The following is a 13,630-nucleotide window of genomic DNA, read 5'->3' on the forward strand; positions in this document are numbered from 1 at the left end:
AGGTGTACAGGATGCCCTCTGTCTATGCCGATGGTAGAACCTCTTCTCCTCTAGGTGTAGAGGATGCCCCCTTTCTATGGTGATGGTAGAACCTCTTCTCCTCTAGATGTAGAGGAAGCCCCCTGTCTATGGTGGTGGTAGAACATTCTCTCCTCTAGGTGTAGAAGATGCCCCCCGTCTATGGTGATGGTAGAACCTCCTCTCTTCTAGGTGTAGAGGATATCCCCTGTCTATGGTGGTGGTAGAACCGTCTCTCCTCTAGGCGTAGAGGATGCCCCTGTCAATGGTGATGGTAGAACCACCTCTCCTGTATGTGTAGAGGATGCTCTGTGTCTATGCCAATGGTAGAATCACCTCTCCTCTAGGTGTAGAGGATTCCCCCTGTCTATGGTGGTGGTAGAACTGTCTTTCCTCTAGGTGTAGAGGATGCCCCCTGTCTGTCTTACACAAATACGCAGCACACAGATACATACACATACATCACATATACGTTGTATAGATATTATACCGTACAATGTGCAGCATTGAACCGATCTTGTACCTAACCCGGGGACTGCCTGTATACTGTATATACATAACTTTAATAGAATTTGATGTAAAAAAAATCTAAATTGGACCTGGAATCCAGATACGTTCTATTAAGCAAAAAGGAATTTCCATCACAAGATTTCATAAAAAAAATTGTTTGAATTTACACTGACCTGTCAAGCTGCTTCTCTCTATACAAGGAGAACCATTGTAATAAAAGTGAATTATAGGGAGGATTGTTAGACCATCGTAGACGCAGCGCAAAAGAAAACTCACTAAAGCCTTTAGATACTTGAATTTAGAGGATCTTATATTGTCTCCTGCTGGAGATATTGCCTTATTCTATCCATTGGATCTAGGTAGAAATGAAAGCTCAAAGTCAATTGGGCCATTCAGGAACCCGGACATTTTTGGAGCAATATCATCCTCCGTGAGTTCAACCTGGGAAACCAGAGAGAAGCTTTGCAGGATGGTGGTAAGAAAGATAAAAAGTTCCATTCGGGCCAAATTCTCTCCAACACAGATCCTTTTACCTGGAAAAAAATATTAAGATCTCAGAAGTAATTTTAAAAAAACTGAATAAATTATCTATGTGGAAAATCTCTCTGGGGCTCATTTACTAAGGGCTCCGTTGGATTTCCCGAATTTTTCGGTTTTCCCGAATTCCGCCGGGATTTTGGTGCACGCGATCGGATTTTGCCGTCTTTCACACGAAAGAAAACGGGGGGCACAGCCGTTGGACAACCCGACGGATTCGGAAAAACAGTGGAATTTAAAAACGAAATGTGTCGCAAGATCAAGCACTTACAGGAACCAGGAAGAAGCAGGTGAACTCCGGCGGACCTCAGCGCAGCAGCGACACCTATTGGATATCGGGTGCAGGATCTTAGTGAATCCTGGCAGAACCCGAATCCATGTCGGACAACGCGCCGCAGGATCGTGACTGGACCGGCTAAGTAAATGAGCCCCTCTGTGTTATCTTTGAGTGCTGTGTGCAGATGCTGCAGTGTATTACTATGTAGCAGTCGACCCCCTTCCTGGAGTGTCGGTTGATTAGGAGAGTCGGGTTCAGCATCTTTGCTGTGTGGATTTGGCCTTGTTCCAGCCCGACCTGTGATGGTCTATACACAAGAGTCGTGTGGCTTCCAGTTACCCACATTCCCGAGGGACTTTTCAATGAGAGGTTTGAAATTTTGTTGCCCCACCAAATGGTGTTGCCCGACCACTGCCCTTTGTTGTCCTTTTTTATGTTCTTTTCTTTGATATTTTTTAATCGGTGTCTCGAATACTTCTTTAACACTTTCTAGATTCTTTCTACTTCTACCCTCTTTCACTCTAGACATATATCTCTGCTCCTGGAAGTACCTACCTGCTGAGAACGCCATCATCGCATCATTCCTCTGAAACTTCCCATTCTCATCCAAGAAATGGTTCGGATTAAACTTCCACGGAGAAGCAAATTGTTTGGGGTCTCGATGAACGGTGCAGAGTAATGGGAAAATTTCTGTTCCCTGAGAATATAACCCAAAGTGTAACAAATTCTATGAAACTTTATATGGCCTCCTCTTAGAGTAATATACAATATATAAACCATTAGAGTTTTAAAAATTATATTTGAAACGTTTTTACTATTTCGTTGTACCCAAGTCTAGTCAATGTGCCTTATTGTTGCCTCTTTGTAACCGAGACCCCCCATTCTCTACCTACCTTTGGGATGTGAAATCCCCTAAAAATGACGTCTTTTGTTACCATATGTGAAGCATTCATAGGTGAAACATCACAAAATCTCTGGATTTCATGGATTACTGCCTGTGTGTAAGGCATTTGTTCCCGGTCATCAAAACAAGGGACCCGATCGCGTCCAATCACTTGATCAATCTCCTCATGGATTTTAGCTGTAAATGAAGATCAGATACATCATTATAATCCATACAATCCACAGTTTATAAGTAACGTCATCATGGCCTAGAGGGAAGATGTCACCAAATAGTGACTTATACAGGAAAAACGGGAAACGGAGCTCGGGTGGTTTCCTTTTCATTTTTTAAACTTTAAACCTGGCCCAACACCAAGGTTTTATTGTTAGGCCTAAGAAATCATTTTGATACCAAGCAAAATGACTTAAAAAACAGTTTCCAAGCTTAGTGGATTGGAGGTATATTTTTTACCTGCAACGGGTGCAAAAATACCTTTCACATTAGTTATGCACTACGCCAGAGAATGATGTAATCACTGTTCTCCCTGCCTGGCAGAAGTAATCAATCGCTGCACCCTCCCCCAGTTACAGCGTATGAGTGATCCAGCTCAGGTTGATTAGTCCGGTCTTGGCTTGTGTGTAAGCTTGTGTGTAATGTGAGTAATGTGGATCCAGCTTTTCCAATGTCCTGAATTTTATAATTGTGTTTTAGCAAAATCACTCAACACAGGGATTAAACACAATGGGGCAGATTTATCAAGTGTCTGAAAGTCAGAATATTTTGAGTTGCCCATGGCAACCAATCACAGCTCCCCTTTAAAATATTCATGACCACTGGTAAAATGAAAGCTGAGCTGTGATTGGTTTCCATGGGCCACTGGAAATATTCTGACTTCCAGACACTTGATAAATCTGCCCCATTATGATTCTGCATCATTGTTGCTACAGAATTCTCAAGGTATTTTTGGTTCATAATGCATGAAATCAAATGGCAAATTTTCTTTAAGCCCAGAAGGCCCCAAACATGATGTAAGATGCATAGAAACAACAGCAGATCCTCCCCTTTCTCTGTCTCTGGAAGCTCCCTTACTGTTAGGTAGACCTCTGAACCGGCTCTGCCAACATCACTCCATGCAATGCAATGCACTGCCTGAGGAGTGCCACCGGAGGTGCATTGTTCACATGGATGGTGTGACCCTGCATAATTGATCAAAATGAACTAGGGCGGTGGCTTTTAGATCAATTGGCTCATTGGCTTATTAACTTATTGTTGAAAGAACATAACAGGAAGCTTATAGATTGTGTAGGACAGGGGGTTCTTTGAGACCACCATAGAAAATCATCCTGAATGCCCAACTTTAATGATTCCCAAGAAAGATACTGTACTATCCTCCAGATAAAGTTGTCTTCTGCTGTATTTCAGGGGTAATATATTAGGATTAGAGCCTTAGCCCAACAGAGCCTTGTGCTCTGTTGGGCCAGTGTGACATGACTCTTTGGAAGGAGGCAGTAACTTCTCTAGATTACATTATGCAAATGCATGTTTATCATTTTCTGGTCAAATCATGTAGTATCATCTATCATTCCACTGAAACAGCTGGTTGCGATGAAAACTTGGTATGGTGAACTGTTTGGGTCCACATGAACTCCAGGCCCCAGGTAGTTGTGTGGGATTATGCATTTATGGGGAAATGGATGGTAGAACTCTCACTCACGTCTACAAGAGCTGCCCCTGCTATGCATCCAGGTAGCCAAAATACTACTGTGTTCTCCCAGTTCCCATCATATTGTGGAGGCCTACCAGCATATCATAGAGGGGTCGGCTGGGTGTTTCTTCTCCGCTGATCACTAACCTTGTACTTCATGATACTTCAGTAAGACAAGCAGTCCATATCTCAGTGTGGTGCTCGTTGTCCCTGTACCTGCCAGAAACAGGTTGTGGGCTATTACCAGGAGATTTCGTAAATTAAATTCAGTATTGGGATCCTTTTTCTCCTGTGAGGAATTAATGTGGAATGTGAAAACTGTTGGATGATGAAAACTAATATATATATCATATATAATATCACCTAATTAAGGACACCCGACTTGAAGACAACCCCTAGTCACAGAAGGACCCCTCTGCCCCCTGTGACCTCTGGTGACCTCTCTGGATGTTACTATAGTCCCAGACTGCACTGATCAGCTGTAAGGTGTCTAATGAAGCTTTATTCATAATCCTTGGTCAAATTACAGCAAAAATTTTGAAACTCCAGTTGTCACAGGGACAAACATTTTTTTTTTGTCTGGATCTACAATTATAAAATACAGTTTCCACTTACATACAAATTCAACTTAAGAACAAACCTATGGAACCTATCTTGTATGTAACCCAGGGACTGCCTGTATATGGTTGATCTCCAAAATTATACATATACACTCACCGGCCACTTTATTAGGTACACCATGCTAGTAACGGGTTGGACCCCCTTTTGCCTTAAGAACTGCCTCAATTCTTCGTGGCATAGATACAACAAGGTGCTGGAAGCTCCTCAGAGATTTAGGTCCATATTGACATGATGGCATCACACAGTTGCCGCAGATTTGTCGGCTGCACATCCATGATGCGAATCTCCCGTTCCACCACATCCCAAAGATGCTCTATTGGATGGAGATCTGGTGACTGTGGAGGCCATTTGTGTCCAGTGACCTCATTGTCATGTTCAAGAAACCAGTCTGAGATGATTCCAGCTTTATGACATGGCGCATTATCCTGCTGAAAGTAGCCATCAGATGTTACAGGGTACATTGTGCTCATAAAGGGATGGACATGGTCAGCAACAATACTCAGGTAGGCTGTGGCGTTGTACCAAGGGGTCCAAAGAGTGCCAAGAAAATATTCCCCACACCATGACACCACCACCACCAGCCTGAACCGCTGATACAAGGCAGGATGGATCCGTGCTTTCATGTTGTTGGCGCCAAATTCTGACCCTACCATCCGAATGTCGCAGCAGGAATCAGACCAGGCAATGTTTTTCCAATCTTCTACTTTCCAATTTTGATGAGCTTGTGCAAATTGTAGCCTCAGTTTCCTGTTCTTAGCTGAAAGGAGTGGCACCCGATGTGGTCTTCTGCTGCTCTTCCTCAAAGTTGGACGTACTGTGCGTTCAGAGATGCTGTTCTGCCTATCTTGGTTGTAACGGGTGGCGATTTGAGTCACTGTTGCCTTTCTATCAGCTCGAACCAGTCTGCCCATTCTCCTCTGACCTCTGGCATCAACAAGGCATTTCCGCCCACAGAACTGCCGCTCACTGGATGTTTTTTTCTTTTTCGGACCATTCTCTGTAAACCCTAGGGATGGTTGTGCGTGAAAATCCCAGTAGATCAGCAGTTTCTAAAATACTCAGACTAGCTCTTCTGGCACCAATAACCATGCCACGTTCAAAGGCACTCCAATCACCTTTCTTCCCCATACTGGTGCTTGGTTTGAACTGCAGGAGATTATCTTGACCATGTCTACATGCCTAAATGCACTGAGTTGCCGCCATGTGATTGGCTGATTAGAAATTAAGTGTTAACGAGCAGTTGGACGGTTGTACCTAATAAAGTGGCCGGTGAGTGTATACAGGTGCATCATATAGCAGTCAAGTGACAACCAATGTGAATAAAATGGGATTTTGGGGGGAATTTCCAGGACACTATGGCCAGAGCATTTCTTTCTATGGTGGTACTTTTGGTAATTTGGATAAATACCTCTTCCATTTTGATGAGGAAGCTGTCAATGAAATGTCGGGGTGAGCTGAGATCCAGGGACTTCTGGCTGGCCTTCACCCTCTCGTGTACAAATTCTGCCAATTCCTCAGAAAGTTGGATAATCCTATGATGAGGTCCAGGAATGTAGTCAATTAATGAAGGAAGAATGATGTGCAGCTGTAGAGATGTGAAAAAGACAAAAGCGGATACGTACAGTAAGAACATTTGGTATGTAGCAAATAAGGAACAATTTACCTAAATAAAGGGGTTCACTTGTCCCCAAAAAAAATAATCTTCTTGACTGTATATTTACTTAGATGTCCATCGTAATCCAACACAAGTAGCGTGACTCTTACAATTTCTCTTATTCTGATCTTGTATCTTTCATCATTCATTGTGCTATAGGTCTAAAGGTCAGGTCTAAATCCTGAAATGACACTGGGGCACATTTACTGAGGGTCCGTTGGATGCATTTCCGTTGCCTTTCACGGGTTTTTCCGATTTGCCCTCAATTGCCCCGGGTTTCTGGCACACGCGATCGGATTGTGGTGCATCGGTGCCGGCTTGCATGCAACACGAATCGGAGGCGTGGACGTCGGACAACCCGACTGATTTGGTCATACAGTGGAATTTAAAAACCAAATTGTGTCGCAAGATCAGCACTCACATACACCGGGAAGAAAAAGGTGAACTCCGGCGGACCTCAGCAGGGAAGCGACGGATGCAGGAAATTGGACACACGATCTTAGTGAATCGCGGCAGAACCGAATCCCACTGGGTGTGGAGGCTCAACTGGATTTCATCTGCAAATAACAATGCTAAAGTTAGTTACCTTTCCCCAGGAAGAACTTGCAAGTTGGAAAGTTTCATCCACAATGTCAAGCAGCTTGCTAAACCGCCCATCCGTGTAATCAAATCGATTTCCAAATATCACGGCACAAAGAACATTAGAAACGGCTTCCAAGAGCTTCATGGATGGATCGAAGGGGTGACCTGGGTCAGAATTGGATATTGACTCAATTCACATTATTTCATTAGGGAAAATATGTGCAACTGGTTCTTAGTGACTAACGTCTGCCATGTTTTATCATCTCTGTATCTCTGTAGTAATATGGGGTTAGGGTTTTTTATATAGGATAATGATCAAGGCTTGGACTCCAGCACATTGCAATATCTTTTTGTGGTCCTGTTCTGGTCTCTCATAGCCCATGTGTTACACATATAATCTATCACAATGTCATGGGTGTCCCCGCGATCCATGTTTCGGATCGCGGGGGCACCCATGACATTGTGATAGATTATATGTGCAACCGTGCGCAGCCCGGCCCCGGTCTGCTGTCTCGGCACGGGTGTCCCCGCGATCCATGCTGCGGATCGCAGGTGCACCCGTGCTCCACTTTGTACCTGCCTCTGCCCCGCTCCTCCAGCTCGATACTTACACGTCCCGGCTCCTTTCTCCGGCCCGTCCGGCGTGCCCTGCTGTCTGACGAGCTTGCGCGCTTCCCCGCTGCTAGGGTGCTCACGCGAGACTCTCCAGGAATTTAAAGGGCCAGCGTCCTCCTTATTGGCATTGGTATCCTGGCTCTGCTACATAGCCTGGTGACTCCCAGCATCCCCTGCTGGATCTTCAGCTTATTCTTCTGAGGAGAAAGCCTTACTGAGCGTTTCCAGACATCTCTGAGTTCCCGTGTTCCGTGGTGTTCCTGTGTTCCGTGGTGTTCCCATGTTCCTGTGTTTCGTGGTGTTCCGTGGTGTTCCCATGTTCCTGTGTTTCGTGGTGTTTCGTGGTGTTCCCATGTTCCTGTGTTTCGTGGTGTTTCGTGGTGTTCCCTTGTTCCGTGGTGTCCTGTGGCGGTCCTGGTGTCCTGTGGCAGTCCTGGTGTCCTGTGGCAGTCCTGGTGTCCTGTGGCAGTCCTGGTGTCCTGTGGCAGTCCTGGTGTCCTGTGGCAGTCCTGCCAACCATCCGTGGTCCTGCCAGCCATCTGTGGTCCTGCCAGCCATCCGTGGTCCTGCCTTCCTGTGGTCCCCGTGTCCCTACCTTGGCTGCCACCGCGGGCCTGGTCGCACCCGTAGAGCGACCTGGTGACTCCCCGCCGCAGCAAGACCATCGCGCTTTGGGGCGGGCTCTGGCAAAGACCAGGAGTTCACTAAGACTCCGCTACCGGGTTGCGGCTAAGGTTGTTATCCCCAGCAGTGGTCCAGGGAGACCACTGACTCATTCCCCTGAGACTGTGACACACAATCTGTCTTAGTACTACTAACAATGCAGTGTATTTTTTGTTATTTTTCGTAGTCTTTTTGTTGCCTTACCATCAAACTTTCTAAATTCATCCACAATATACTGAGCTTCCTTTTGTATCTTCCACTCATTGCTTTTCTTTGCCAATCCAAAACTCTTTAGTGTCTTCATTGTAAAGCTTCGCATGATTTTCCATCTTTCACCATTAGCGTGACCAATTCCTACAAGATGAATTTACATTCACATACAGCTGAGGATGATGGGAAACCTAAACATTATATCAGCTGGCTAAACACATAGGACAGATATCAAAAGCATCAACTGACAGAGCAGCGTTATCAAGCAAGATATACTATGGGTATGTAAGGAGTTAATTTTTAGCCTCCTCTCCTTTTCAGTCAGCAAAAGTAAAGTAAATGAAAAATTGGCATAGAGAAGCTTTTTCCTTAATAAAGTATATTGCAAAGTTTACTATTGGCAAATGGAAGTTTACTTTCTAGAGAAAAATACCAACAAAAAGTAGCTTCAAAATTTAAGTCAAACTTTAATGGTTCAGGATGGTTTAATGGCAAGCTCACAGTTATAAAAAAAACTTGCTAATGGAATATTCCAAGAATTTATTAAAGTATCTATTGACAATGGCTGAATTAATGATAAAGGTGAAAGTTACCCTCCCCAGGGAGATTCCCATGGTCTATGGTAAAACTATTTGATTAGAGGATAGATGCAGGAGCATCCTCTAGCGGGCCTAGGCTCTCACATATAAATGAATGAGGTAGGAATCATGTTAGCATTGACTTGCCACTTCATTCCACTTTTTAAAGCGTAGTAAAATTATAGCAGTGGGGGTTGGGGGCATATAATAGTTTTACAGGGGCTGGTATATACGGTAGCTTACCTTAACATACCATACAATGTACAATAAATAAGTCATTCCCTTACCATAGCCTTGCGCAAATTTATCCATCACAGGTAGCGGGCCTCTGCCACCAAATTCTTCCCCACGATCAACAAGAGCTTCCTTTACAGTCTCATATCCACAGAGAACGACCACTGGTCGTGAGCCAAAGTATAAGGTATAGACTGACCCATACTGATCCCAAAGCTGAAACACAGGGTACAAGTAGGGATGAGTGGACTCGTTCAATTTCTGTTCAAGTAAGTAACTGGACCTGAATGTTCAGCCCCACCAGTAACACCGGCAATTGTGCTGGCACCAATTACAAGAGTCAGCCTTCAAATGCTGCCAGCAAAGGCGCTAAAGTTATGTTCAAAGTCAGTTTACAGTGTTTTATTTACGGCTATAAAATACATAACATCCAGATCTGAAGTTTCAGACTGAGGTTCTTTGGGTCTACAAGATGAAAACAACTGAAAATAGACCCATAGTAGCTTCAAATTGGGTAATCTTTCCATCGAGCTCATCCCTGCCTCGGAACCTGTATCCATCAGAGAATTCTTTTGTACTCTATTGGGTCAGACCAACCTGCCAGATCGCTTATGAATAATCTACTGTAGTCCTTCAGTAGCTCCAAAAACAAAGACACCAGTTTTGTACCGGTACACACTGTAAGTTTCCTTCTTGGTTGTAGCTCTAATTTTTATAAATGGAGGAAGACCACAGGACAGACTTTAGAACGGATAAAAACCCTATGCATGTTGTTATACATTTTGAGTAATAGACATGGTAGTTCTGATGAGTGTATTATGACTTAAGGCCTAGTTTTATTTTTTAGGAAAAAAGTTACACTCAAGGAGACTTAAAGGTCACAAAGTCCTCAAACTCCTGCACAGCATTTGAGAATATCTGTATAAATGACTCATTCGGGTCTCTCTGCTATACTCTATTTTCAATGCGCCCCCACCGGATATCAAGTCACACTTTATGGAACAGTAGGAGTCTGACTTGGGTTTCCAGTTCTCCCTGCCATGGTGGAGACACTGCTGTACCACTCTAGTGAAAGGCATCCAGTTAGTTTCGCTAACAGAGACCTCTCTGTGGATACTCCATAGAATGTACTTTGTTCCCGCACGTCTTGTACCCCCACCTGCCCAAGAGTTGCTTCCAAGGCTGCAATGCCCTGGGCAATATGGCCCATATATGGTGGCACTGCTCCATAGTTGACTCCCTTTGGAACCGCGTGAAACCCCTTATCCACTATCTGTTAGGCAAAGAGAATTGACGTGACTAGGACAGACACCTTCCCATAGTTTGAAGGGATCCTGTGGATGACTTCACAAGGGTCCCACACTTCTCCACACATGGTCTTGGTCTATCCATATTCTACACTATACAGTTCTTGTGATCTTGTTACCTGTATGCTAATCTCCTTCCCCCTGTGTCCATTTCTCCTATGTTTTATAGTTTTAGCGGTACAGAATCTGGTTATGTATCGCTACTGATCCCAAAGCTAAAAAAAACAGGTGATCCACTTGATTCCTCAAAAAACCCACATTCACATTTTATCTTCTAATTGAACACGAAATTGAGGAGACTGACCTTTATGAAAGACTCCACAAGCCTTCCTTTTTTTATATGTAGGATTGATCCTATGAGAGGCAGTGGAGTAGGACCAGGGGGAAGGTTACGCTTTCTGTAAAAGTTGTCCCAAGTTGAGTAGATGAAGAGGAATAAGAGGATCAGGATCCCCATCCAAGTAATATCCATGTCTGCTCCCAGCACAGAATGGCTCTTCTCCAAATGAAAAATAAAATCACTATATATATATTGCATAACTGGGAGGAGGCAACTGGGTCATAAGTCCACTAGAGCTTAGTTTAACTCTTCGTTGCCAAGTCAAAAGAAAAGTGACCAACGAGCTTGGCTGGGATTATAGCGCGATCGGCTGTCTGGAGATACAGGAGGTTCTTATAGTTTGTATATACACAAACCATATGGTGAGCTCCTTCCATAGATATCGCCAGCCTTCCAGAGCAAGTTTGATGTCCAGCAGTTCTCTATCTCCAATAGAATAATTCCTCTCTGCAGGGGAAAAAGTCTTAGAGAAAAAACTGCAGGTTAGAGTGAGGCCTTCAGGCCAGAGACAGGATTAGCACCCTACTTGGTGAGCGCCATGATGGGAGACATCAGAGGGGAAAAATGCGGAATAAACTGCTGCAAAACCCAGGAACCTCTGTATGGCATGCAGACCTTCTGGGCGTGGCCCAGATTCACCATACGTACCCCATCCATTAACCCATTCTCTGACTCACTCACATATCGCGACTGGCGTCTGCCATTGTTTACATAACATTTTTATTATGTTTTAACTGATCTTCTGTTTTGTCTAATTGTATACTTTTTCCAATAAGCTCTCATTTTAGAAACACATACATTGGACCGTGACCGGACCAGCGAGGTTGACCTCAAAGCGACACATTCCCCCACGTAGTGGAACCCATAACGACAATGGCTATTGATTGATGAACCAGTACTGGACATCCTTCATAACGTATGTCCTTATAGACACAATTGCAATAAACAACTGGAGGTACCACATTGCCGACATTTGGGTCAATAAGGTCCTCCAACGCACAGCTCAATTTAAATCTTGCGTTCAAAAGAATCCCTATTATATGAAGAATTTGATATTATGTAATATATGCTTTAGATATGTAATTAGAAACTGCATTTTTACAAAGATTTTAGTATAGGGTCATTGCTTGATTTACAACATTAACGTTATGCATTTTCACCATCACGCCTTTCCTTCACCTTACCTCACGTCACTTTTCACTCCTAACCTCTTCCCCTCCCCCTGTTCCCCCCTAACCTCACTACCTGCTCACTTCCTCACAATCAAGCATATTGGGGATCATTTACTAAGGGGCCGATTCGCGTTTTCCCGATGTGTTACCCGAATATTTCCGATTTTTCCTGAATTGCCCCGGGATTTTGGCGCACGCGATCGGATTGTGGCGCATCGGCACCGGCATGCACACAATGGAAATCGGGGGGCATGGCCGAACGAAAACGCGACGGATTTGGAAAAACCACCTCATTTTTTTAAAAAAAGTGTCGCTGGACACGCGCTTACCTTCACCCAGCAATGGATCATGGACTCCGGCGGACCTCGGCGGACTTCAGTGCAGCAGCGACACCTGGTGGACGTTGGAGGAACTGCCTTAGTGAATCGCCGGAAGACCCGAATCCACCGCAAAGAAACGCGCCGCCGGATCGCGAATGGACCGGGTAAGTAAATCTGCCCCATTATGTTTTATTACGACATTGAATGAGATCCATCATATGATAAGAAAATTATGTGTGCGGTGACATCGCTCATATCACATGTATTTTTTATATTTATATCGAAAAAATGGTTTACATTCATGCACATTTTAATTGTGTCCACACTGTAAAATATGTCATATTATGGGCTTCTATATCATAATGAGAATGTGTACTGTATCTATATATGCATATTAGAGATGAGCGAACATACTCGTCCGAGATTGATGCTCGTTCGAGCATTAGCGTACTCGAAACTGCTCGTTGCTCGGACGTGTATTTCGCCAGCTCGAGAAAATGGCATCTCCCGCCGTTGTGATTTTTGGTGGCCAGAAACAGAGCCAATCACAAGCCAGGAGACTCTGCACTCCACCCAGCATGACGTGGTACCCTTACACGTCGATAGCAGTGGTTGGCTGGCCAGATCAGGTGACCCTGGAATAGACTAGCTCCTGCCCGCGCTGCTCGGATCATTCACTGTCTGGATGCCGCTAGGGAGAGAGCTGCTGCTGGTCAGGGAAAGCGTTAGGCTGTTCTATTAGAATAGTGTTAGGCAGGAGTGATTCTACAAGAACCCAACAGCCCTTCTTAGGCCTACAATAGCGTTATATATTTTACTTTTTTTTGGTTTGCCTGTGGCTGGGCTTGCTGCCACTAGTAGTGCAGCTAGTACCATATTGTGAGGAATTTGCTGGGAGACTTGCGACCGTTGTGTTTAGCTCTTAGTGAAACACATATCCACCTCAAACACCGAAGTGGGACAATTTATTAGGGGTTTGATTTGAATTAGGCAGAGTCTGCTGATTTATTTTTTTTTACGTTTATTTCTTTTTATAACTCAAAGTCATCAGGCACAGCACAAAATCCAGTTGTGTGCTGTCAGTGTAGGTTAGAAACTAGCCATAGTTTACACTTTAATTTTGAAAATGTTTAACCCGAGGGCTAGGGGTAGAGGATGAGGGCGTGGACGTGGGCGTCCAACTACTGCAGGGGTCAGAGGCCGTGGTCCTGGGCGGGGTGAGACACCACCTGCTGATGAGGGAGCAGGGGAACGCCGCAGAGCTACACTTCCTAGGTTCATCATGTCTCAAGTTACTGGGACTCGTGGTAGAGCACTGTTGAGGCCAGAACAGTGTGAAGAGGTGATGTCGTGGATTGCGGACAATAATTCTAGCCATTTGTCCACCAGTCAGTCTTCCACGCA

At 44.5% G+C, this 13,630-nt stretch overlaps 1 protein-coding gene across 1 annotated transcript; it reads right to left on the minus strand.

Annotated features, from left to right (window-relative positions):
* Window positions 1–476: 476 nt before the first annotated feature.
* Window positions 477–10,878, minus strand: LOC140077602 (cytochrome P450 2G1-like). The gene is made up of 9 exons (XM_072124890.1): window positions 10,699–10,878; window positions 9,141–9,303; window positions 8,270–8,419; window positions 6,792–6,952; window positions 5,960–6,136; window positions 4,078–4,219; window positions 2,236–2,423; window positions 1,898–2,039; window positions 477–1,061 (listed from the first exon to the last, which is right to left on the minus strand). The coding sequence occupies exons 1-9, from the start codon at window positions 10,864–10,866 to the stop codon at window positions 871–873; spliced, it is 1,482 nt and encodes a 493-aa protein (XP_071980991.1). The 5' UTR covers window positions 10,867–10,878; the 3' UTR covers window positions 477–870.
* Between the last annotated feature and the right edge of the window lie 2,752 nt (window positions 10,879–13,630).

The sequence above is a fragment of the Engystomops pustulosus genome, chromosome 9 (assembly GCF_040894005.1).
Source record: "Engystomops pustulosus chromosome 9, aEngPut4.maternal, whole genome shotgun sequence".
Classification (NCBI taxonomy): Eukaryota; Metazoa; Chordata; class Amphibia; order Anura; family Leptodactylidae; genus Engystomops; species Engystomops pustulosus.